This window comes from Hyaena hyaena, unplaced genomic scaffold, assembly GCF_003009895.1.
Source record: "Hyaena hyaena isolate Hyena2069 unplaced genomic scaffold, ASM300989v1 scaffold_276, whole genome shotgun sequence".
NCBI classification, from domain to species: Eukaryota; Metazoa; Chordata; class Mammalia; order Carnivora; family Hyaenidae; genus Hyaena; species Hyaena hyaena.
Genome location: NW_024080909.1, coordinates 1,216,118 through 1,243,830, shown reverse-complemented (window position 1 = coordinate 1,243,830; position 27,713 = coordinate 1,216,118). Strand labels below are relative to the sequence as shown.

The 27,713-nt window shown below is 39.8% G+C and overlaps 1 protein-coding gene across 2 annotated transcripts in view; it reads left to right on the top strand.

Annotated features, from left to right (window-relative positions):
* The window catches only part of USP6NL (USP6 N-terminal like), a 177,284-nt gene that overhangs the window by 79,259 nt on the left and 70,312 nt on the right, over positions 1–27,713 (top strand). For both annotated transcript variants that reach the window (XM_039246017.1, XM_039246016.1), the window contains exons 3-4: positions 18,984–19,051; positions 21,238–21,320. In XM_039246017.1, coding sequence (XP_039101948.1) covers positions 18,984–19,051; positions 21,238–21,320 — 151 coding nt within the window. The remainder of the gene's footprint in view (positions 1–18,983; positions 19,052–21,237; positions 21,321–27,713) is intronic.

The window sequence follows — 27,713 nt, the reverse complement described above, 5'->3', positions numbered from 1 at the left end:
TTCCTAGAAGAAAAGTCCAAATTGCCTCTCGTTTATAGGGTTGAAATAAATAGAAGTGATCTCACTAAAATTCGGTTCTATCTTTAGATAATCACCTCTTATAATAATTAATTCATTAAATGGTCTGTAGTTTTCTAGTTGTATTAGAGTCAGTTTACATGGTACAGTAATGGAGTTGTCCCTGGCAGATCCTGTGATGTGCTTTAAGAAAGAGGATCACTTTTGTCTTTCTGTCCTTGGCGGACAGGGTCCTGTGGGGAGCACATCTCTTATGGTAATGATTCTTTTATTCATTTACAAGGTTGTAAACATCTTGAGGGCAGATATTGTGTCTTAATAATCTATGTTTCTCACTACTTGCAATGAGCCCTTGTCCATAGTGAGTTTGTGAAATTGTCAAAGCATTGATGGTTTTATTGGAAACCTAAGAACCATTAGATTGGCTGTATTACAAATAGTTAGTTAAAGTAATATAAGCCGTTTGTCAGCAAGTTTATTAAAGTTATGTTCTTGAAAAGAACTGCTGTAGGCAAAACTGCATTTGACAAATCTGTGTCGTATGGAAAATAAGAGTTTAAAGGAAAAAAAAATACTCTCTAAAAGGCTTTAAAGGCATTTCAAGAACACTATAAATGAAAGTTCTATGAGACATCTATTTCAAAAACAACCTAGATTTGTCAGCAGTAAAAATCACATCGAGTAAGTAAGTGAATTGATTAGAAAAGTTGTAGTGTGATCTGCTGAGGCAGATTTTCCTGTAAATTTTGTTATTTGGCTTTATTTTATTTATTTATTTTTTTAAGTAAGTTTTCTACCCAACATGGGGCTTGAACTCACGACCCTGAAATCAAGAGTTGCACACTTCACCAACTTAGTCTCTCCACCCCCCAGGCTTGTATTTATTTTAAAGTGTTTGAACTAGCCCATAACAGCCTAAAATGTAATGATTTTAGCATTTGTATTATCTGTTGTTTAATTTTTACAGTTCTTAGTAAAATACTGACTCCTTTACAGATCATTGTAATGGATAAAGGACATGTTTCTCTGGGCCTGGTTTTCTGTTCATATATTGAGAAGGTGGGATTCTTAATTTCCTTTCTACACCATCACAGCCCCTCCCCCTGGGTGGCCTGCTGGAGGAGAAAGTGCTAATTGGTTTTCTTGTGATAAGGAGAAAGAAATAGTTATGCACTTGGCACAGTTTTTATCTCTCTGAATTTACATTCTTCCTTTCCTTCCTTTATAGCAGTAAAGAAAATTGGAAGTTGAAGGCATTCATTTTATAGTAAAAGCTGAGGTGGCCTTATACTTGACCTTCCTCATGTTTCAGGCTAGAATGAGGGTGTGGTAGAAAATGGAACTTTTGCTGATGTCAAGGATCTGTGCTGGAGTAGAATTAAATCTTCAATCTTTTCCCAAAGAGGGATTTTTCTCCTAACATTAATTATCTTTACATTTCTTAAGATATGTATGTATGTATGTATGTATGTATTTAAAGTTGGGCATAGAGCCCCCTGTGGGGCTTGAACTCAGGACCCTGAGATCAAGACCTGACCTGAAATCAGGATTCAGGCACTTAAATTGAGCCATCCAGGCAACCCCTAGAGTTTTACCTTTATATTTTGATAAGATGGTACATGTACATGGTAAATAATTCAAGATACACTGAATAAAGGTTATCCATTGAAAAATAAGTGTCCTTTCTATTTACCTATCAAAACGTTTTAAGTTCCGCAGGACAACCACTGTTAATTTTGTGTATTTCTGTGCATCCCTAACCCCCAAAGGGGTGTTATATGGACTCTTATGAATCTTGTCATCCCCCCCCCCCCACTTACAGTATATATTAGAAATGAACCCAAATCAGTATATAATTTTGCCATGTAATTTTTCATAGCCGAATTGATGGACATTTATATTGTTTCTCAGTCTTTTTTGGTGGATTATGAAGTTGGTCATGCTTATTTACTTGAAAAAGAGGAGTTTGGGTTGCTGTTATAAATGTATTCTATAACCTTAGATGGTTATACTCCAGGAGTATATACTCAGGGAGACAGTGCTTTCTAAGAAATGATTTCCTCAGTGAGAAGGATAGCAGGTCTTTGATGATTAATCTCCTTGGAGAATGGTGATATTTCAAGTGGAGATTGGTATAACTCATCAAGTACAGTATTGTCGAAGAGGCTTTTCCCTCCCACTTAATCGTGTCTTCCTTTGAGTTTTACTCTTTAACTGTTGTGCATAAAAAAAATCATTTAGAGTCTGATTGAACCTTTCTGTACATTTCAGGCCAGGTAATTGAGAGTGGTGTTGGGTTGGGGGTGTGATGTATAGGTTACAGTAAAAACCCAAGTAGGAACTTTTGGGGTATCCAGACAAGGTGTCATCTGGAGCCCAGTGGCAGCCCTTCCCCTTCTTTCATGGGTCAGTTGCATGGTCAAGCTATTGTTGTTGTTTTAATTTTTTAATGTTTTATTTATTTCTGAGAGAGACAGTGTGAGCAGGGGAGGGTCAGAGAGAGAGAGGGAGATCCAGAATCTGAAACAGGATCCGGGCTCTGAGCTAGCTGTCAGCAACAGAGCCCGGCGTAGGGCTCGAACCCATGAACCGCGACATCATGACCTGAGCCGAAGTCGGATGCTTACCGACTGAGCCACCCAGGCGCTCCTAAGTTGTTTTTTAAAAAAATCCTGTGCTGTTTTTTCTGGAAATCTACATTCCACTGCTGTTTTACTTAAATATATTCAATTCTGGGAAAATAATGTAGATGGTGGAGTGTATATGCATAATATTGAAGGGATGTGTATTTGAATACACATCCTTAGATTTGTTTTTAAAATTGGCTTTTGAGCAGAATTGGCATCATTTAAAAAAGGTTTTCAGTTGCCATTATCTTAGTCATTTAATTCTGAATGACTCAGGTCATGAGGAATGAATACCCAAGTAATGATGATATGTTAGTAGTATCAGAACTGAAGTTATTAAATTTTTACTGTTTATTTTGCTTTCTTATGGCCTCACACGAATGCCTAATCCCTAAATTGTCTGCTTTTGTTATTTTCCTCCATACGCCGAACTCTTGCCCCGGGAGATTGCCTTCTGCTCCAGTTGTGGTGGGTGGGGTATTGTGGGAAAGAAGGGGAAGGAGAAATGATACAAGTCAGAAGACTTGTCTTTTTTACCCCAACAGTGAACATGACTGTTGAGGTATGTGCTATTGAAATAGATGTTGCTGTTGCCGTGGACTAGAGCTTTTTATTAACATACCATGGCTTTCTGTCCTCGTCCAAATGGTAAGTTTCTACCATTCTTTTGAGGCCTGGCTAAAATGTTGCTTTGTAGGTAAAGTCTTTTTCTGACTTTGCTTTTTTCCTATTAACTTCTCTGTGGATTTTAAAAAGACCGTTATTGGGGCACCTGGGTGGCTCAGTTGGTTAAGTATCCGACTTTGGCTCAGGTCATGATCTCATGGTTCATGGGTTTGAACCCTGCGTCGGGCTCTGTGCTGACACCTCAGAGCCTGGAGCCTACTTCAGATTCTGTGTCTTCTTCTGTCTGCCTCTTGATAATAAATAAACATTTAAAAAAAAGAAAAAGGCCTCTATTAAGGGGAGTTTATCACATTATTTACAGTGGATTCTTTGTGTGTCTGATCCCCTCAGGGAACTGTGATCTTTATGAAGAACTATGTTTTGTCCATATTTATATTTACAGTAGCTAGGTACAGTGGCAGGAAATGGTGTTCAGTAATTTTTGAATTAATGAATATCAGAAAACTTAATCCATCTCATTTTTCTGAGAGAAATCTGGTCTTTATATTTTTACTCTGATCTTTACTGAGTTACATGACTGATTATTTGATACTCCAAGTGGAAGTTTTAGGTGTCCTAGAGATAGGGGAGAATTATTTTGATGGCTAGATAACTTTCTTCAAAAATTGTTTTAGAGCTTTCTGTCTAAAACCTCATAAGAGAACTGGGGAGCAAGTTTGTTTTCCAGGCAGCATACTATTCTTATTAAAAAGCTTAAGATGTGTTTGAGAAAAATGTTTTTTTTAATTTTCTAACTTATGTTATTAATGTTCTCTGTCCTTATATTAAAAAAAATATTTAGGGTCGCATGGGTGGCTCAGTAGGTTTAGCATCCGACTGTTGATTTCAGCTTGTCATGGTCTCACAGTCATGGTCTCATTGGTTGTGGGATCGAGGCCCGCGTTGGGCACTGTGCTGATCATGGAGTCTGCTTGGAATTCTCTCTCTGCCTCTTCTTTTTGCCCCTCTCCCACTCTCATGCACATAATGCGCATGCACTCTCTCTGTCTTTTAAAATAAATAAACATTAAAATTTTTTTTTTGTAGTAAAAGTAACATGCTTAGTTAATGACCCTGCAGAAAAAAATGTCAAAGTGTGTGAAGAAAACATAATTATACGTAGTTCCTCCTCTCAGACTCTCAGAGATTAAAACATTTGTTAACATTTTGGTGCATTTCATTCTTTAAGCCCAGTGTGGGACTTGAACTGACAACCCCAAGATCAGTAGCCAGGTGCCCCTCATTGTTGTCTTTTTTCTGTACATGGGTTTTTTGTTAGTTTTTGTTTCCCACAGTAGTTGATGATTGATTGTCATATTTTTGGCGTGGAAGCAACTTTAGTCTGCATGTGGCATCCTTCTGGTGAAGTGGGTCATTTAAGACCTCTGTAGATTCCATCTAAGGGGCTTGTGTTGTGTTACTTTAGCACGTCACAAATGCTTCCACAATATTACTCATTTTCTTTTTGAGGCCATTAAATTTTGTGTTTTGCTTTGGTTTTATTTCACTCTCAAAAAGGGATTTGGTGTTTGTGAAATGAGTAGAGAAAAGCAAGCTACTTTGAAAGGCACTAGCGTGGCATCTAGGCTCCCTTGTTGGCCAGGTGACTTGCTTTCCTTCACACAGTCCCTGCCTTGGATTCATGCCAGACTGAAACTGCCCATTGTTACATGTGATGGCCTTTATGCATGTTGAAACTGATGAAACATTAACATTTTTCAGATGTTGAGGGTGAGATCTGGAGTGTTTGTATAACATTTACTTTCTACGAGCTGCCAGTAGTAGAGGTGTTGAAAATACTGTTTTTTAAAGTTTGATATACTTTTGAATTAATGGATCTTGACTCTGAAGAACTTGTGAGTTACACGTAGGGGGGAAAAGAAGATAACCAAAAGGGTTTGAAGAAAAATGTAGGACTGGATTATATTGAATAGAGGGTACAAATCACAGACGACTACAGAACATTGGTGGGGAGCCCATGTTTCCCTGTTCCCTGCCTGGGTCTGGTGATTGTTAATTAGTAAAGTATTAAAAAAAATAAGTTTAATGGTGTCAGTATTTTAGCTGCCCCAATTTAATTTGGAAACGTTTATTTGCTTGCTTATAAATGTAAATCAGTTACCAGGAAAATACACTTTATGTGTCTCAGACTCTATGGCAGCTTTGTAGTATTAGTGGATTGAAACTTTGGAAATTTGGGTATGTGAGAGTGCACAGGAATGAGCAATATTGGGAAGTCATCATTTTCAGATCTAGAAAGAGTTTTCTCTTTATTGGAGGAGGAGATGTACTTGTGGAAACAAAAGCCAGCTCATGGAGGGCTGGGCATACTGACTCAGGTAACCCGCTTCCTGGTTCCAGTGCGCTTGTTTCTTGGTAGCTTATACCTTCTTAACTTACAGATATGCAGACATATTCTCTGTCTTCTCTTTCGTAGCATAATGGGCAAGAGGATGGCCTTTGGAGACTTCCAGATGTGGCTTTGACATTTAATGTGGTGTTGGACAAGTTTCATTTTTCTCACCTATAAACTGAATAGTAATAGGGCTATTTGAACATCAGTGAGATATTGTGTGTGCCTAGCACAGTGCCCAGTGGGTATAGAGAGCTCAACAGTATGAGGTATTAATAAGCAAATTCTTCTTCCTTCCCGAGCAGTCTAAATTTTCTCCATACCTTCTGGCCAGTTTTCCCTTTAAAAACACCTCGGTGGCTTCCTGTTGACTGAAGGGCACTTCCTTGGCCTCTTGCCCTGATTTAGTGCTACTCTGAGGATCCCTGTTAACAGATTCACTTGACAGACCTTTGTTCACTTGCTTGCCATTTTATTTATTCAAAGATTGTGTAGAGTGATAAAGAGCGCACTGGGGCCTTCTTGCCTTGGTCCAAATGTCACTTCCGTAACTTCAGCGCTCTGTGATCTTTGCAAGATAATTAACCTAACAATTTTCTTGTCTGCTAAGCGAAAAATAATGATACCTACCTCATAGTTTTGATGTGAAGTCATTCAACGAAATAACATACAGGAGGTGTTGAGATTGTACAGAATAAATGCCAGCTGTTAGTATGAGCCAGGGTCTTAGCTGGTACTTAGGTTATCTAGTCTCCTCATCAGTGATGTTCACATGTGGGTAGATAGCACTTTTGCTGTTTGTTATGTAAAATAAGTCTCACACAGGGCACCCCAACACAAAATGAGTGGCACAGTAAAGGTAACCATGTAAATATGTGCTATATTGAACGAACACTCGAGATCCTCATACATAACGTCCTCAGGCGTTGTGGTGGGTGAGGTGTGGTAAGCGCAGCTCTAGGATACAAGAATTCTCTGGTGCTGTCTTGGAGCTTATGGTGCTCTTTTTTTTTTTTTTTTAAAAGAATGAATGACACTTTCAGTGTGATATGAACACTTGTATTTATTGCTTTCCAAGTTGCTGGCTTTTGATGGACTTATATTCTGATTTGAACCGAAGAGCCATTCAGGGACCAAATAATACTTGACGTTGCTCTTATTTTAAAAACATGTATTAATGTGATTCTGCTACTCTGTTCTAGGTGACACCGAGTTCTTGTTTTTGTGTGCCATGTTGGGTACGGTTTGTTTTTTGCATGTTGTTTTTGATGTAGAGAGTAGAAAAGTACCATTGGGTTGAGAAGAGGGTGTGGCAAATTACCTGTGGAATTAGTTACATACTCCTAGGGCGGGCACTCTGAATCCTCTTCCATCCGCTTGTTGTGTATGTGATCTGCGAGAATCTGCTGTAATTGCATCATTTCTTGTTAGCTCCTGTTGGGCTGAATTCAGCATGAACTTGTAGTGAACATAACTACGTGCTTACAGTTCTGAATGAGCCAGAAGAGTTGTGAAGGTCAAGTAAATGAAGTCGATTCAACTTACAGAATTCTTTCTGTAAACATGGAAATTAATTGTGAGGGCATTTGAGTTAGTATCTACTAAACACAAAGCATTTTAGCAGAGTTAACTTTAGTATCCATTTGGTGATTCGTCTGTCAAATTTTTTGCAGGTTTTGTTTTTCTTTTCTTTTTTGGAACTCTTCATGAGTTTCGCCATGCTCATCTCCGTATTGTTTCAACTTTTAGTCCACGTGCTGTCACGGCGAGCACTGCATGTTTCTTCATATTATTATTCTAAATAATAATAATAAATAATCTTCATATTATTATTCTAAAACATGCAACTTAAAATATAATAGAGGAGTACAGTTGCTTAAGGGGGGGTCACAAGGATTTCATATAAGTGGTTCTTGAATTCTCTATATCATTGGATTCCATTTTGCACAAATAGTAGACAAGTAAGTTTGGTAAGTTTAGAAGGCTACTGGAAAGCTGAAAGCAACTGTTAAGAATCCACATGAATCACAGAGATTTGTTTCTAAGAAAATAAATATAAGGACTAGCCGAGGTGAGAAGAAATATAAAGATGATCCATTTGTACTTTAGCAAAATAGCTTGTTGTTAGAAACAGGGCTTTGAAGTCAGACAGCCTGACTTTGAAGTCCTGCTCTGTTACTGACTTCCCATAGGACCAGAATGGCTTAACCTCTCCACACATCAGACTCCCCGTATGTAAACTGGGAATAGCGACACTGGGATCAGAGTAGGTTGATGTGAGGATTATGTGAGATTACACATAGTAAGTGCTCACCACAGTGTCTGGCACATAGTAAACGCTCACTAGACAGGTTATAAAGCATCCACAAACAGGGAGATGTTACCAGTGAATCTCGTGTCATCTATTCAAACAATCATACTGCTGGAAAAGCAGCTAAGGTACAATCCTGAGTGTGCCAGCAGCTGTAGGCGGATCTAAGTGAATAAAATGACTCACAGGCTTGTCTTGGTTCTAAGTATCTGTTGGTAATTTTGTCACTCAACCCTGCCCCCAAATGTGGGAGTTACACTCATATTCAACAACTAGTAATTATGCTTCCCATCAGTAGTAATGGTATTTAAATACTGTTACATCACTCCATATCCTTTTTCTCTATGAATCACCTTACACATAAATGTAGGAGTTACTAGTCTGATTTGGGGAGTTCTAGGGAACCAGTAGTGAGACTGTTTCTTCTCCTTGAGAAGATGGAGATCAAACTGTCTCCTCTGTTGGTTGATCTAAGGATGTGACATTAGATCCATTAGATCTGATGGGCCTTATTAGCCCATCTTGACTTAGACTTCCCCACTGGTAATGAGCAGAGCCGAGCAGCTGCAGACCTCCCCTCAGGACCGGTGCCTTCATGCATGGGGAGTAGACCAGAGGGTCTGCCCCCAGGGTGGCTGAGAGAGAGCGAGCCAGACAGCAGGGAGCTGAGTCAAGCCAACCTCAAAAGTCCATCTGCCCCTATGAGAGGGGTGAGGGAAGAGTGTGGGGAGAGTTCTGGAGTGTTCTGACATGGATTTAAAGCATGACAGTAGCACATTCAGTCAAGTGGGCAGGACCTTCCTGTCCAGAAAGTCAGACTAAGGTTTTTGGAGTCATTTCTGAAAGTAGACAGGCAGCTAGATGGGGAAACGTAAGAAGAGGAGCAGGCTGGATGCAGACATCACAGACATGGCTCTGGATTTCTTCACCTTTCACGAGGCTCCTGCCATCTCCTCCCTCCCTCCCTCCCTCCCCCCCTCCCCCCCTCCCCTTTGTCCCTCCTCCCTTCCTTCCTCCCTCCCTCCCTTCTTCCTTCCTTCCTTCCTTCCTTCCTTCCTTCCTTCCTTCCTTCCTTCCTTCCTTCCTTCCTTCTGGATATGAAGTACTTACATGTAAGTAAGCAGAAATAGATGCGGACTTCTCATTTCTGAATTTTAGAGTCGTAATAAAAATTCAAATGCTACCTTGAAATAGAATTTAAAAAAAAGCTGAGAATCCTTCATGAAGGTGTACTTTTTGCAGGGAAAGTATTTCTGAAAAATAGCTTAGAATCTAATTGTTAAAAATAAATTGCTGTGTTTAATGTTTAGCTGGTTGAATAGTTCACAATAGTAATTCTGAGCAGTTATTTTCTTTACAGATTTTTTTTTAATGTTTTATTTATTTCTGAGAGAGAGAGAGAGAGAGACAGTGTGAGCAGGGGAGGGTCGGAGAGAGAGGGAGACACAGAATCTGAAACAGGCTCCAGGCTCTGAGCTAGCTGTCAGCACAGAGCCTGACTCAGGCCTCAAACCCACGAACCGTGAGATCATGATGGGAGCCGAAGTCAGACGCTTAACCAACTGAGCCACTCAGGCACCCCGTCTGAGCAGTTATTTTCATCTTTTTAAGAACTACTTGGTGAGGAGCTACTGTGTGCTAGACCCTGTGATAGATACTAGTGACCCCACGATGAATGAGAACTGTGTTTTGTTCACGGAGCTTATAGCTAAATAGACATTTCACTAAACTATATATGTCAATAAAATGTCACGGGTTCCTGTTTGGAAGAGCACTCAAACAAAAGAAGCAGTGGCCGGTTCTCCCTTTATGCCACCAGGTATGGGTGGGTTAGCTAGAAGCTGTCATTCGTGATTGCATTTGAGAAAAACTTACCTTCTCAATGATAATAAGTCTTTGCCAGTAATTGGTTTTAGGACTTTAAATATTATTTTGTTTCTCCTCTTTCTAGAAAATAGGAAGCAAGTAATAGAAGACTGCCCAGGAATTACTGCTATGACTATAGTTTTAAGCATTTTCTTAGTTATGAAAATATTAAATACCTAGCTGATACTGGGTGCTCTGTGCTTAAAATGTTAGAAATATGTGTGTGCCCTGTTACGAAAGGTCATAAAAGTATATGCTTACAAGCAAAACAGCCAGCCAGCCTACCAATTATAAAACGTTGGGCTTTTTATTTGTAAAAGGAAGACCTGGACCCGAAGGATTAGGGGAGGTTGGGATAACAGGTGGGAAACCGATTGGTAGCTTTACAGAGGAGCTGGCCGGCTTGCTTGGCTGGTACAGCACCGCAGCTCTGCGTGGGTCCTGTGGCCACTCTGGACCAAAGAGGGAGATCAGGCCGGGGCAACTTTGCTCCCTCCCTCCTCCACCCCTCTACCTGCCTGGCTGGGCAGTTGGGCCTCAGTATAAGGATTTGTGGGAAGAAATGTGTTGTGCACATTTAATGACAAATTTAAAAACTATTCATTTAAAGCATATGCTAGAAAATATCGATGCCATGCTGATTGTGATAGAAGAGAAATATTTTGAACGGAAAGATACAAATCCTGTTTATACTCATAATTAAAAGCTAAAATTGAAGAGCATTTAAACTTATTTATTTTGGGGGCACCTGAGTGGCTCAGTTGGTTACGCAGCTGACTTCAGCTCAGGTCATGATCTCATGGTTCATGAGTTCGAGCCCTACATCAGGCTGTCTGCTGACAGCACAGAGCCTGGAGCCTGCTTCCAATTCTGTGTCTCCCTCTCTCTCTGCCCCTCCCCCACTCACACTTAGTCTCTCTCTCTCTCTCTCTCTCTCTCTCAGAAATAAATAAAACTTTAAAAAAATAATAAAAATAAATAAAATTTGAACTTATTTATTTTGAATGTTTTTATGGAACCAGACAATGCAGATTAAGCCAGAGAAATATGAAGCTACTATGTGGATACTTGTGTGGCTGTTATGAGAGGAAATCTGGGCGTTTCTGAGGACTTTGGGTTCTTTCATGTAGCTCGCTTTTAGTCTCTGGCTGTCTCTTCCTTAATCACGATTACTTATCATAGTTTTCCCAGTGAACATGGGAAAGAGAAGGAGCCCAATGACTTTTCTAAGATGATTCCTCTAGTGGGGGCAGGAAGAAGGAGATAAGTAGGTGTTGGGGTTGTGCAGTTTTTGAGGACATGTTTAACATGGAATTGAGTGAGTTACAAGAGGGGGAAATAGGACGGGGCTGGGACACGAGGGAATACTGGGTGATAGATGACCTCCCTGTGGAGGGAAGAGAAGAGACCCTATGTTAGTCTTCTCCCAGGACCACCAGGTGGTGCGTTTGGCCTGGCTGCCCCATGCTCTTTCACAGTCAGCTTTATGGGGGCTGCTCGGGGGAGGCGGCCGGGGACATGTACCTCGTAGGGGCCTGCGTTTAACATCATCTCATATGGAGCAGCCAGTTAAAGTAAGTGGCACTTCAGGCCGGCTTGTGATGGGTGCACCTCCCTTTATTTTATTTGCTGGTTTTTAGTTGTGTTTCAATGTTGATCTGCTTAACTCTGCTTATTTCTCCTCTGAGCGTTTCTTCCAGCCTTGAATCTAGAGCCTGACAAAATAAATACCGAAGTTTTTAGCAGTGGTGCCGAATTAAGATTTTACCTTTAAAAGCACCCTTATTTTTGATATATCTTAGTCCCTGGTGCACGAGGAGGGTGGTCACAAGTAGCTGAGACTGTTGCTTACGCACCGCTGGGACCCGGGCCTCTTAGTTGAAAGATGAGTTGAAATGAAGGAACTCTGATCATAGACAAGAATAACTTATTCAAATTATTTCAAGAGGAAAAAAAGAGCATTATTTGTATTGAGCAGGAAGTGAAAGCCACCGGGAACTGAAGCATGAAGCAGCTTCAGGGAGAGGCCCTTCTGTCTTTTTTTTTTTAGGCCAAAATGTCTCTGCGATGGTGACTTGCTTTGGTCTCTGTCTGTCAGGTACTGTTTGCGTCTTTGCACCAGCTGCTTTTTCTCAGTTCACTGGTAGTTTCTGCTTCCCCTGTTTCTCTGTTGCCTTTGGTCACTGCTGCCTAGTAAGCTCTGTACCTCATGATGTTTTATCTTTAGCTCCCATTAAAAATTGACTCTTATTTTTATCCTAGTTCACATTCCTTAGAGAGGACTGCTTGAATAAATTTATATTAGCGTATTAGGTAGGATGCTTTTCAGCTACTGAAAAGGTTAAGGTAGATCCATTGGTGTATTGGAGCCAGACTGAACTCTCTGTTCCATGACAGCACTTTGTAGCTGGGCGATTAGCCACTGCAGCGGGAGTAGTAGTGCCATGGAGGTTGGGGGATGCCACAGACCGGGGCTCGGAGCCCGTACTCCCTCCCTACAGGAATCGGTGGCTAAGCCTTTGTTGGTAACCACCAGGTAGGTCTACAAATGTTGAGATGCACAAGCTCCCAGATGCACTGTTAAATGAAATAGTGAGGTGTAGGATTCTTTATAGAACGATTCTAGTTTCTGACTAGAAAAGGGAGATTGAAATCTGTGTGCGCATGCATACATGTAGATTCTTGCACAGTGCGGAGAATGTTTTTTGTAGGGAAGGGTAGCTGCTTTTAGGAAGGGGGTTTGTAGTTGATTATGAGTACTAAAAGCCAATAATATATAATCAAAATAATGTCAGTATCATTTACCTAAGTCTCAAATATTATGAGATATGTAGGAAGGAAGGACAGTAATCCTAATGTTCAAAGTGTCGCTATCACGTGAATCCATTTCTCCTATATGCCGTACGCATACCGATGCCCTTTGTATATTTCTTCACGTTTGACTGTGGCTTTATCACTTTCTGCTTTGCTTGTTCTGAGATTGCAAACCGTCCTCCCGCCCTCTTTTTGGAGTTTTTTATATATAAGCTTTTACTGTATCCCTGATAATCTCTCCTGTCTTCCTGAAGACACCTTGCGTTCCCTGTTCTGATGTAGGCTGGCTTCTCTGGAGGCAGCTACACACTTGGCATCTAGACATGTCTAATTTTAGCCTTCTGAGATCTCATGGATCCTGTGTCTGCCTTCTTTTCGATGCTGTTACAGAAAAAATTATTCTGGCACTTGTTAAAACAGCAAAGACTTTGTTCAGGACAATTGCAGTTAGGGTCAAAACTGTCGGCAGTAGGGGAGAGAGATCAGGCTCCGCTCCAAGCACAGTAAGGGCAAGTGGGGTTTCTAGCCAACAGGCAGACTAGAGGATTGGGTAGGTGGCGGGGAGCGGGGGCAGGGGTGGGGGTGGTCCTTGCTACACCGACTGAACAGGATTCTGGATAAAGGCACGCCAGGGTGACTAGCTATCAGGGTGTGGGGGCATTCCTGCTAAACTGACTTAGCAGGATTCTTGCTCTGGCTGGGCAGGCGGAAGGCAGGGTGAGGGTAGGAGGAGCCTGACTGAAGTCTGGAAAAGGAGAGAGTCTTTGTCGTTCTTTTTATTGTTGTTGTCTTGTTTTTCTGTAATGTATTCTCACATTCTTTTTAAAAGAAACATTGGGCAGGCAGTGAACTTTGAATCATGTATTGGTTTGCTATCACTGCTTTAACAAATTACCACAAACTTAGTGGCTTAAAACAGCATGGATTTATTCTTTGACATTTCTGGAGACCAGAGTCTGAGCTCAGTTTCACTGGGCCATAGACAACATGTCAGCCTAGCTGGTGCCTTCTGGAGCTGTTTCTTAGCCAGTTCTGACTTCTGGAGACCACCTTTGTTCTTTGCCTGCCAACCCCTTCCTTCCTCACAGCATTCGAACCCCTTCCATTGTCACACTTTCTTGTTTCCCTTTGGGGCGCCTGGGTGGCTCAGTCAATGAAGCATCCGACTTCGGTTCAGGTCATGATCTCGTGGTCCATGAGTTCAAGCCCCACGTCGGGCTCTGTGCTGACAGCTCACAGCCTGGAGCCTGCTTCTGATTCTGTGTCTCCCTCTCTTTTTGTCTCTCCCATGCTCACACTCTGTCTGTCTCAAAAATAAATAAACATTAAAAAATTTTTATAAGGTGCCTTATATGATTCCATTAGGCCCATCTGCATGATCTGGGATAATCTCCCATTTCAAGATCCTAACTTATTACATCTGCAAATACGTTTTGTCATATAAGGTCCATTCACAGGCTCCAGAGATGAGGATGTGGGCATCTTCTAGGTGGTGTGGGCCATTTTTGAACTTTAGCACACCTGATATAGCAAAAAATGTTTTTAGTTTTTCTCTATGGTTCATTCACAGTTGGGCTTGGTATAGAATTCTACGTTCATGATCCTTTTTTTCCTTAGAACTCTGGAAATAGAGTTTCATTATCTTTTAGCTGAAAAGAAGTTTGACACCAGTCTGATTCTTATTCCTCGGTATAGAACTTGAAATTTTTCCCTCTCTCTAAGCTTCTGAGATCTTTCACTTATAGTAAATACTACAACTGGCTTGAACTTAATGTGTTAAGTATCTGGTTAAGTGTGATTAACGTCCACAAGCAGCCTCCAAGATGACTGTTAACATTTGCAAAGTGGTTTCCGGATTGTAGGTCCCTGAAGAGGAGTAAGAAGGAATAAGAATAGAAGAGAAAATTTCACAGAGCTGTCCTACAGTAGTTATACACGTTGTTTCCCCAAATATTTGTTTCACTTGTATATGTGTAGTGTGTTAAAACTTTCCAAAACCTTCCAAGATTTAGCATGTATTCACTTAGCGTCTGAAAGAGGGGTTGACGTTTTCACACTGAAAATAATGTTAAGACATGACATGTATTTGAGGGGAACATTCCCACTTAGCTTTAGTGTAATTTTTTCCATAAAAATGTTCTTTGTTGCTTCATGACAAATTTTATGACAAGTAGTACGCATGTGGCTGACTTTGCAGCAGGAGGTGAAGGCGTGTTCTGAGGCGGCTTGTCTCAAGCCCCTGTTTGTTGTCAGATGGAAATGCCGGGTGTAGGCCGCTGCGGCTCATACTTGGGATCTGGCCTGAAAGACATGTTTTTACCCTCAACAAGCATCATCTTTGTTTGAATATCTGGAGTCCGTGTCGCCACACAAAGGCCTTTTCTTCTCCCTTAGAAATGTTTTCTTTCATGTGCTTGTTTCACAAATAGTTTAAAGTAGAGCTGCCTTCCACTTTTCTGTTTCAGTTTGTTGCAAGAATGTGTGAGGCACCACCTAACATGCCTGGTGTGCTTGCAAACTATAAAATAAAAATGGACTCTTGGAGTAGATAAGTTTAATCTATGAGGACTGAAGCTGCCGTTAATTCCCAAGGCCAGACTAACTGTCTAACAAATGGTAAAGTACTTCTTAAAGTGAAATACGGGATTTGTATACAATGTTCATCTGTCAGAATGTACACTAGGAAGAATGTGAATTTTGTTTTATTGGACCGAATTTGAAATTTAATAAGTGAGAATGACTTGTTCATTACAATGTGTGGTTAATGGAGTAATACTAAGCTACAGGACTTACTTTAAAAAAAATGTCATTCAGGAGGATGCCTGATTCTTAAAAGTTCTTGTGTTTAGAGGGAGTTAGAAGTCTTCTGGAAGTGTTATAGTTGTCAGATTTTGAAATGCTTCATAAGATGCGCTAGCTGTCCTTACCTTCCATAAATCTGTGCCCAGATATGTTTTCCTGTATACTTGAGTATTTAGTCCAATGGCTCTCGAGTTTTATTACTTAAAATATGCCTCTTTTACTTTGAAACATTCTTGCGTTAGATGTGAAGTCAGTAAAAAGAATTTGATTTCATTTGGCTTGAATAATGCAATAGAGATTTTTTTAAATTTAATAATGACATGTGATGTAAGTGCCGAGAAACACGACTGTCACTGTTTAATAGGTGTCTGGAACTTTGTGCACACTTGCACACAGACACAAGACAGCTGTTGATAACCCTTTGTCTTCAACGTTTTAGGGCAAACTCTTTGTTCTTGCAGTGGAATTTCTAAATAAGCTTTCAGAATGAAACCAAAGGGAGGATTGTAATGCAATTCTTCATAAACTTCTCACCTATAGATCAGACACTATAATACATAATTTAACTTTAGTGAATTCTGCAGAGGGAGATGACTTGCTCTAAAGATGGTTGCCTCGATGTGTGGATTATTAAGTAATGTCTTTGCACTCCATGTTGGGAACAATTGGCATTTACATTTAGTCTCTTCTAGGAAGCAGGTTTGGCTATATTTTATAAAATTAGTATGACTTTAAATTCACGCTTTTTTTAGAACACATTTGTCAGCTTTACAAAATTTTGTCTCCACAGGGAAATACAAGGATAAGACAGTTCTAAAGGAATTGAAAGATTAAGAACTTACTTTATCTGATTGAGAGCCAAGTCAACTACTCTAATCATGTTAAAGTGCATGATTTCTCTCTCCTGAAATTAGGATACAAGTTCATCCAGTTTCAGTATGACCTCTATCACATGGTTAGATTTTTACTCTTTTGGAAACCTCTAGATTGGAGACGATCCCTGGAAAGCTTTATATTTTACTGTTCGCCACAATGGTGCTTTCTTGGGATACTTTGCATCTTCTCAACTCTGTATTGTTTTCAGTTCTTGCCTTCATATTTTTAAGCCTTTCATTGTTAAGTAGGAAATAGGGTTGAGACTCCCATAACTGAAGCAGCAGTGAAGGTCTGATATATAGCACACATCCAGAGAGAGCCTGGCCTGATCGCCGTAGATACTCATGCTTAGTTGTTCTGATAATGGAAGTGGAGTTTAGTTAGTAGTCAGCTTTCCTAGTTTGAGTTTAATTTCCTTAATTTGCTTTCCCTACCCTTTTGTAGAAATGTGAGTGTAATGTTGTAAAGCTGGGCAACCGAAGAGGGAAAAGGAATTGAAAGAAGTCCTAAGTCTAGACCAGGGTAATGAATATATAACTGAGTTGATATCCCTGACTTCTGACTGCATTAGTTCCCTGTGAAGATCTAGTCTGCATTTTCGTTATTTTATTGAACCGTTCTATTATTTATTCACATTTGCCCCAAAGGAGAGTATATTGGCAGTCTGAGAAAAGCAGTGACATAAACAATTTTTTCCCAAGTAAACTTAAAAATTGACAATTTACCATTATTCCAATTTTTTCTATTATACTGATGATCTCATTGGCCTAAACCCCCAGAGGTGGAATTGTTAGGTAAAGGACACTCCTGTTTTTAAGATTCTGGGGACATATCAAATTGCTTTCCAGAAAGATAAGTCTCCCCCAGAGTAAGCTGCTGCAGATTTCCCCACACTCTTGTCAACATTGAGTAACATCAGTGCATTTTTTAGTCAGTCTGAGATAAGTACAAAGATATTTTAAAACTTGTATTTCGTTAGTTTGTGATAAGTTTATTTTTCTCCCCCTGCTTCGGCTTTTAAATTTAGATTTTATTTTTATCAGAACTATACTTGGTTTAAAGATTCAGCAGTCTGTACGACTTATTTTGAAAAATAGCTGACTTCCATCCTCCTCCCTCCCCACAGCCCACCCCACAGAGGTGACCACCTTCCTCTCCCTGGGCGGCTTGGTTTTCAGTGTTCTCCCATAGAGCTAGAGAGCGTGCCTAGATTGCCGCTTCCGGCTTCCGAAGTCGCAGGCAGCACCTGTGGTTTCCTGCTGTGGAGGGCGAACATGGTCTTCTTCCCCACACCTGACCCACACTGTTCACATGCACATCCCTTCCGTCTCAGGGAATTGACTCCTTTCATCAGCTTTCCAGGCCTAATCCCCTCCGCCTCCACTTCCCTCTTCTCAGGAGCACCATTTGCTGGGCCTTGAAGGGAGGGGGTTTAAAAAATCCCTGTATAGTCATTTGAGTACCTTTCCAGAGGAATGGATATGAAAGTGTGTGTTCTGTCATCTTTCACTGGAAGTCCTTTCTTGTGTCTGTATTGTTTTTTTTATCTTTCCTGTGTCTTTAGTAGTCATTTTTATAAAATAATCCTTAAAATTACGGGCTATGGAGTCTAAGACTGTCCAGACTTGAGTCCCAGTTTTGCTCTTTACTAGTTTTGTGACCTTAGACAAGTTGGCTAATATCTCTAGGCCTTGTTTTTGCATCTGTGTGATAGAACTCATGCGATACCTGTGGTAGGGTGTCATTGTGAGACATACACGTGGTAAGGCATGTAAAGAACCCTTCACAGTATCTCTGCCGGGCGCTATCTTACTATCTGCCAGGGGGTTAGAGAGAGCACAGATACGGGTGTGGCTGCTGTTGTTACTCTTGTGACTTTCATGCTCATGGCCATTGCCCACATTTCCAGTGGAATGCTGGTCTTTTTCTTCTTGATAAGAGGTGCCTTTGATACAGTCTGTCACTGGTCTTTTGTTTTTCTTTATGGTGCTTGGGATGTGTCATCATATGCATACTATTTCATGTTATGATCTCTACCGCTCTTGTCAGATTTGTGTTTTTCAGAGATACCTGGTGGTGGTAAGAAAGAAAGGGATGTATGTGGTAAAATTGGTGATTAGCATAGTAATTGGGGCATTTGATGAGGCCTCAGGGGCCAAATGAAGGAGTGATTATTTTCATCATGTGGGAGAAAAAATTTTTCTAACTCCTGAAGTATATCTTACACTGGTTTATTTTGTGGACAGATTACCTCCATTTGTAAAAGCCTTCTTGACTGTTCTTCTCATCATACACCCAGATGGGTTTCATCTGAAAACTCCGAGCTTTTGATTTGTTTCTACTTTAACACTTGTTCCTCTGAAATTAGATCCAAAATTGGTTCTTAAGGGATAAGATTTATCATCTCCTCTAAGTTAATGCTATGTTAACAAATTTGCTTTCTTTTGAATATCATATATACTATTGAAATGGTAGATGTGTTGATCTTTCAAAGTTGTAGTTATAGATAATTAACTCAGCCTTTTATGTTTATTTTATTTTGCTAGTTTGTCCTTTCAGGCAATATTGGTTTATCATTTAATTTTTGTTTTATCTTAGTTTTTTATGTTTTTTTTAAATGGTGGTTCATCTAAATTTGATCTCTCCACAGACTCGGACCAGGATGTAGCCCTCAAACTTGCCCAGGAGCGAGCTGAAATAGTTGCTAAATATGACAGAGTAAGTATTCAGATTTACTCTTTGTCAGTTTTATTAGAATAAACATATAAATAGAAATGGATTTGGTTTTTGGAGAGCTTAAATTACAGAAGCAGTGTATTTACTTCATGTGACATTTGAAGTAAGTCATCTTTTTTCTCTGACTTCATTTCCATATTTTTTCTTTTTCCTTCTGCTCCAGCCACCCTGGTCTGTTGTGTTCTTGCAACACACCGGGCTTGCTGCTGCCTCTGGGCCTTTGCACTGCCTGTTTTTTTCTGCCTAGAATATTGTATACTAATGAGATAGTCTCATGCAGTTTGCCTCACCTTTTTCAGATTTTTACTCAGATGTTACCTTCTTAGTGAGATCTTCTCTGACCACATTGTTTAATACCACCCCCCACCCCCAAGCTCTCTGGATTCCTGTTCTCTTCTTTCTCTTTCACCACAGCACTCACCTTAGCATTCTTTATATTATACTTCTTTTGTTTTTTGTCTGCTCTCACTCCTAGAATGTAAACTGAGGGTAAGAATATCTTTTGTTTGACTTTCTCTTGTATTCTAAATATCTGGAACAGTTTCTGACTCCTGCTAGGTATTCAATAAATATTTGAATATGTTAGTATATAAAATTAAATATCCATTTTATTTATAATTTATATATGCTATTAAAATTTTAACATGGATTTGAAAATTTGAACTTAAGCATTATATATAATCTCCATTAGCATTTTATCTCTATGTTAGTTATGAAATCTGGTTTTTGATGCCTTCGAAAATCACAGTTGTTGATAGTTTATGTGTCTCCTCATTATTACTTTACCTCTTGAGGTCTGTAATGGGTTGTAGGCAGTGATTTATAAATGTCATGTTTTATATTTGTGTCACTTGCATGTACTTTCGTATCTGTTACTTTTGATTATTTGTGAGAATACCAGGCACGTGAAATTATAGAAAGCCATCTGGATTGTGCCCTGCCCCCAGGGAGGCATACAGGCGGTGTGCTCAGAGTTCGTCTTTAAATTGGTTGTTTGGAACATCAGACATAAATTCCCACTATTGTGAATAGGTTTTAGTGGAATCTATGAAAAACCTAATTAATTTATTTAACTGCTTAACTAACTTAAAATCAGTGGAACTGTCACTCATTCACGCTTGCACGCATTTTCTCCCCCGCAGTTAACACTTAGTGACTGGGCTGGCCATTGTGCCGTCATTGATAAAATACATGCAGATAGAGGGATCCCCAAGACAGTTGGGTGTTGAGTCTGAAATGTGAGGGTTGGTGTAGACGTTTGGGGCTCCTGCTAATCATTGGTAGTTCACAGCCTCAGAGGGACAGCGAGAAGAGCAGTGGGCTGAGGGCAGAGCTCTGGGCACAGAGGGACCCATGAAGACCCATCAAAAGAAGAGTTGGGTGGTATGAGGAGAACCCAGAGAGGCCAGTGTCATGGAGGTTGAGTGAGCGACACCGAGCAGTGTCCACTGGACTGGCCAATGGAAGATCATTTTTGGCCTTGGCAAGCATCGTGTCCAGGCTGATGTAGCTGTGAAGTACAGAAGTAGAGAGACAAGGTAGAGAGCTTAAGAAGGCAAAAAAGTTTTTTTCTAAGACAGCTTTTTTTTTTTTTTTTTTTTTAATATTTTTATTTATTTCTAGGAGAGAGAGAGAGAGAGACAGCGTGAGCAGGGGAGGGTCAGAGAGAGAGGGTGTCACAGACTGAAACAGGCTCCAGGTTCTGAGCTGGCAGTCAGCACAGAGCCCGATGCGGGGCTCGAACCCACTAACCGCGAGATCATGACCTAAGCGAAAGTCGGACGCTTAACCGACTAAGCCACCCAGGCGCCCCATAAGACAGCTTTATTCAGAAACATTAAAGTGTGGCAGCTCCTTCCTGAGTGGCTTTCTTACCGTTTGTTGCTCCCTCTTCCCCAGTTGGCTTCTCACAGGAACCCAAGTCTGATGTCAGGGCTTAGGCGGGTGTCAGCTGTTGCTGACCTGTAGGACTTTTGAAGCCTGTACCTAGGAAGCAGTGACTGTATTGCCAGAAGTAGTGTGTTTTCTACAGTTAATTTAGGTTGATAATGCCTCATTTCTAGCTCTTACTATTAATTCATAAAAAATAACTCTTGTGGCCTTTTTATTCTGAGTAATTATTCAGTTTTATAAGTTCCCATAATGCCCTTCTTTGTCCCCTATTACAGGGACGAGAAGGTGCAGAGATTGAACCTTGGGAGGATGCTGATTACCTTGTTTACAAAGTCACGGACAGATTTGGCTTTTTACAGTAAGTTGTATCGATTGAAAGTTAACTTTTTTATTACAGTGTTTCTGTGGTGACCTATTATATTGGTTGTCTTTATTTTTAATAGCACGCTATGAGGAAGATTCCAGGACTGGTCCTGCAATGTGCTTTTTGTTATTAAATTCCTAGCATTTTTAACCTCTGTGATTAAAATTGAACTATAGTTAAGAATACAATTTTTAATACTTGTTGTATTTTAGTAGGAACATAAAGTGCAATAAATGAGTTGTATTAATAATTTAGCAGAATTAAATGGAAATGAATAACACTTTGTATTTCAAGAATAATTGCAAAACATTTCATTTTATGTAAATGCATTTTAAAAATAATTAGCAATTAGAACTTTAGTGTTATGCAGCCTAAATATGAGCAATGAAAAGAAATGCTGTTGATCTTTCCTATAGTTATAAATGTCTCGTGTTATTGCTTCTCAAAATTAATTCCATTTATCCTGAGTATGTTATATAAAGAGTTGAGGGAGGTCTAGACTACTATAAAGTCAAGGGGCTGAAGAGGTTTTGACTCCTGGAAGGATCTTGCTAATGAGGAGAACCTGCCTGGTCTGGTCTGGCATTGTTGAGGGAGACTTCTCTTCATCTCCACCATTTGTTTGGTTCCATCCAGTCTCGTGATTAATTTCTCGTTCAGCTATTTTTTTTCCACTCTATTTATTATAAATAGGAAGAAGCCAGGGTTTTAAATTTTATGATACATGATTACGTTTTGAAGGGAAAAATGTAATCTCCCAATAGTTCATAGCAGCGACCTGTAGCACTCACACTTTGTTTTCTCCTTCTGTTGAGTTTTTTTGCATTTACAAAGTAGTTTTTGTATCATGTTTTCCTTTGGGTGGAACAAGCAAACAAACTAACAGAACAGTCTGGGAGTCGGAGAATGTGCCCTTTCTTGTGGCTTTGCTGGTCTCAGATAACACTTTGGTGCCTCATCTGTAAAGCAGAATCAGTAGCTGCCCTACGTACCTAGTGTACTCAGGTTGGTGGGTTTGAGCCTCATGTCAGGCTCTGTGCTGACAGCTCAGAGCCTGCTTTAGATTCTGTGTCTGCCTTTCTCTCTCTCTGCCCCTCCCCTGCTCATGCTCTGTCTCTCTCTGTCTCAGAAATAAACAAACATTAAAAAAAATAAAAAAGAAATGAAATGATAGAATACTATATAAAGATGTGGACAAATATAAGGTGTTATTATTATACCTAATGGCATTAGCATAACCAGAGTGTTCTCCTGAGTAGTTATAATTAGAAGACTTTGAACTTCAACAGACCACCAGAGCACTGTTTTAACTATGATGAAATACTTTTCTTAAATTAAACCCCCACTTCCACTATATTTTTAAATAAATCAAACTTAGCCACAAATGTGGCAGGAAATGATTGCATGTTTGTGTGGGTTAGTGTGCAGATCTGAGGTAGGTGAATGAAGTTTTAAAGGATAATTTGAACATTTAGCCCTGTCAGGATCAGTAGGTCCCCAAATTGCCTGCACATTAGAATCAGCTGGAAATTAAAAATAAATAAATTTCTGGGCTCTGTTTTTGATTCAGATTTTGATCCAGATTTTGACTCAGAAGGTGCAGTGTAACTCAGCTGATTTTGACCTCCTCAAGTGATTGTACATTGAGAGTGAACCACTTTAAGAGATGTTTGTATCATAAAATGGTCTAATATAATACAGACCACATATGATAAAACTGTGCATTCCAAAAGGATCTAGTAATTACTTAAAATCTCTTTTCACATTGCTTGAAACAACATATTTAGTCAATCAATAATTTATCTTAATAACATTAGCCAGTGTTCCTTAAGCACTTACTGTTTGCCAGGCACTATTCTAAGCCCTTTACATGGATAACTCTTTCATTCCTCCCCAAAACTCCTTGGGATAGGCACTCTTTTTATCTTTTTTTTAGATGAAACTGAAGCAGGAAGAAGTCAGCCAGCTGGCCCACCTTGTGTTGACAGTAGGTGTCCGCTGAGACATGTAGCCTCACAGGGCCCGCGCCCTGGACTTCTGTGTCTCTACTGCTTCTTACTAACCTCCTGCGTTTTCAGTAAGAGAAACACAGAAGTGTCTTGAAATGCCGGGAAAGAAAATTGAAAGGGGAAAAAGAGGGGCTAAGGAGGACACCATTGAAAGCGATCACCTGTGTGAAGGTGTAGTCAGATGGCTGAGCTCACCACTCCTTTGAAAACGAAGCCGGCTGGTTCCCATACGGTCACACCCACTTCTTAATTTATGCTATGATGCAGTTTTGGAGCATCCAGCGCAAATGAAAATGATGAAGCATAGAAATGGACTTTAGTGTAGTGTTAAGCTTCATTAAATTTCACCAAAGTCATAGATCGTTTGTTACAGTGCCTAATTTAAGTATGACACTTTCTCTAGAGGTTGCTGCTGGTGGTTTTCATTGCTTATCACTGTAGCCTGAAGCTTTTTGCACCATTGAATGAAGTCTTTTGGCCTAGGCGTTTAGACACTGCGTTCTGTCACACCTTGATCAAAGAGCATTTCTTTCTGCTGTTTTAGTTCTTTGCAGTTTTTGATTGGTTCTACAGTGAAATTGGGTTTTAAGTGTCAGTGTCAATACCATACAATGGCCAGAAGTCACTTTGTAATCTTCTTTGAAGGCTGCTGACTTCATATCTAATTACAGTTTAGTGACTGAAATTACTTGTTATGATATGTGCAGAAGGCAACAGTATTCACAAATACAGTATAGGACTGACTTGGTTTTATAACAGATTTCACAATAAATATAAAAACTGTTGCCAAACCAGCCTGGCTCGATGCTGCAACAGCAAAGCCTTTGTTCAGTTTTCAGAGGTGGGGGGTTATCCCCGGCCTGAGTGCTCATGACAGGGTGACATCCGGAGAGTGGGGAAGTCAGGCTTAGTAAAGAGTTAGAGAACTTTCAACATTTGTATCAAAAATAGTCACTGCTAGTCCATTCAGTGAAGAATGCTTGGAATTTGGGTAACGATAGAGCTTATAGGTCATAAGTTATTAATAGAAGGAAATTGTATCAGAAATAAAGATAAAATTAATGTCAAGCATTAGATTTTCAACTAATCAAACTATATTTTTAAAAAAAAATTTTAATGTTTTATTTATTTCTGAGAGAGAGAGAGAGAGAGAGAGAGACAGCATGAGACAGCATGAGCAGGGGAGGGTCAGAGAGAGAGGGAGACACTGAATCTGAAGCAGGCTCTAGGCTCTGAGCTGTCAGCCCAGAGCCCGATGCGGGGCTCGAACCCACAAACCGTGAGATCATGACCTGAGCCGAAGTCGGAGGCTTAACTGACTGAGTCACCCAGTCGCCCCTCAAACTGTGTATATTTTTAAAGTTTACTGGATTGTCTGTAGTTTACTAGGACTACATAAATATTTGGAAACCAAAATAAAGGTGTTTTTGTTTTTAAAGGGCATCTGTTTTGATGACAAGAGCTTGAGAACTTTTCTACCCGCCTGATCCTTTTGATTAGAGTAAATCTAAATTTAGACAAAATTTACTACAAAACAAAATTTAGTCAATATATTCAACTTACCGATTTTAACAGGTTTTATGTTTCCAAGTGAAAGTTTGTCTCACAGAAATATGCCACCTGAGGTTTTAAAAAATTACAGTCACATATACTCTTGTTAATAATTCTTTCAAGTTTAAAACAGATGAAAACAGATGCAGTTAAGTCCCCTTTCTTTCCAGAGATGACTGTGTTGTTTTCACTTACTGCATTTCTATGAGGCATAGCTTCTTGCTGTCAGCTTGGTGGTTTTCTTTTGGCAACTTCAGTGTACTTCATTCCTTTGTTTTGCTTTCAAGTTTGTTTACTTACTTTGGGGGAGAGGGAGAGAGAGCACAGGCAAGGAGGGGAGGGGAAAATAGAAAGGGAGAGAGAGAATCCCAAGTAGGCTCCACCCTCCGCACCCAGCCTGACGCAGGCTCCATCCCATGACCTGAGCTAATATCAAGAGTCAGACCCTCAACTGACTGAGCCACCCAGGCGTCCCCAAACCTTTGTTTTTTAAAGTAGGGGTAGGCATACATTTTATATGAAGAGCCTGATAGTAAATATTTTTGGCCACATGATCTTTGTCCTAACTATTCGACTTTACTGTTGTAGTATGAAAGCAATCACAGACAGTACATGAATGAGCATGGCATTGTTCCATTGAACCTTTATTTACAAAAGCTGGCAGTGGGCCACATTTGATCCATGGGGCTGTAGTTTCCTGACCCAAAGGAGTACCCTGCGTTCATCCAGATTTTGGTCTTTCCTTTCTTATACTTGATGAATATTTAGGTGCCAGGTGACGATGCATATATGCATGCAGCATGGGGTCCCCCTTTTTTCATACATTTAGTGCCCTCCTGTCAGCCACTGTGCCTGAGGCCGGTGCAGTGACTTACATCTGTATTCTAGACATTGTGTGTCGCTTTTGGTAAGGCAGCAAGCCCCTCCCTACTTTGTTCTTGAAAGGCTATGAGAATTACTGCATGCCATCACAGAGATTTGAGGAGGGACAGTTCTGTGGAGATCAGTGCTGTACACACAGCAGATTTCATATAAAATTTTTAGGTATGGAGTAGTAATGCAGGGAAATCCATAGAGGAAAACTTGACCACATTCTTTCTCTTTCATCTATCTGAGGAGTTTCAAGACTGTTTTCACAATTCAAGAATGTTTTTACAATTCAACATTCAGCAGGTATGGAGGGAATGGACCTCATCATAAAGTCACATATATGACAGACCCACAGCCAACATTATACCTGATGGTATAAAAAGCTGAGACTTTTCCTGCCAGATCAGAAACAAGACAGAGATGCCCACTTTTGCCACTTTCATTCACATAGTACTAGAAGTTCTAGCCAGAACAGTTAGGCAAGAAAGAGAAATAAAAGGCATCCAAAGTGGAACAGAAGAAGTAAAGCTATCTCTATTTACAGATGATGTGATCTTAAATATAGAAAACCTGAGACTTTACCAAAGAATTGTTAAAACTGATAAGTGAATTCAGTAAAGCTGCAGGATACAAAATCAGTAAATAAAAATCTGTTGTATTTTTATATACTAGTAAAAACTATGAAAAAGAGAAGAAAATAATCCTGTTTATAACTGCATCAAAAAAATAAAAGATCTAGGAATCAGTTTAACCAAGGAGAAAACACTTACACTCTGAAAACTATAAGACATTGATGAAAGAGATGGAAGATGACACAAAGAAAGGGGAAGAAATTCCATACTCATGGATTGGAAGATTTCATTTTGTTAAAATATCCATACTTACCAAAGCTATCTACAGATTCAGTATACTGCCTATCAAAGTTCCAGTGGCATGTTTCACAGAAATAGTACACGTACAATCCTAAGACGTGTGTGGAGCCACAGAAGACTGAAGTAACTAAAGCAATCTTGAGAAACAAGAACAAAGCTGGAGGCCTCACACTTCATGATTTCAAACTATATTACGAAACTCTAGTAGTCAAAACATTATGGTATAGGCATAAAAATAGAGACATAGATCATTGGAACAGACTTGAGAGTCCAGAAAGAAACCTATGCATATATGCCCCTTTAACTTACTACCATAGGGAAAGGCCAGTGTCTTCAGTAAGTGGTAGAAGGAAAACTGGGCAGCCACTTGCAACAGAATGAGTGGATTAAAGGCTTGAATGTAAGACCTGAAACCATAAAACTCCTAGAAGAAAATATAGGCACAAAGCCCCTTGACATTGGTCTTGGCTGTGATTTTGTGGATCTGATACCAACAGCAGAGGCAACAGAAGCAAAAATAAACAAATGGGACTACATCAAACCCAAAAGCTTTTGTACAGCATATAAAAAGGCAACCTACCAGATGGGAGAAGGTATTTTCAAATTAGGTATCTGATAAGGGGTTAATATCCAAAAACATATAAAGAACTTATACCACTCAGTAGCAAAAAACAGTCCAGTTAAGTAATGGGCAAAGTCCCTGAATAGACGTCTTCCCAAAGAAGACATACAAATGGCTAACTGGTACATGAAAAGGTGGTTAACCTCACCAGTCACCAGGGAAATGCAAATCAAAATCACAATGAGAAATGAGATCACAGCAGTTAGAATAGCTAGTATCAAAAAGACAAGAAATAACATGTTTTGGCAAGGATGTGGAAATAAAGGGAGCCTTGTGCACTGCTTGTAGGAATGTAAGTTGGTGCAGCCATTGTGGAAGACAGGACAGAGGTTCCACAAAAAATTAAAAACAGAACTACATGTGATCCAGCAGTTCTACTTCTGGTTATTTATGCAAAGGAAAATCACTATCTCAAAAGGATTTTTGTCCCCTGTGTTCATTGCAACATTATTTGCAATAGTCA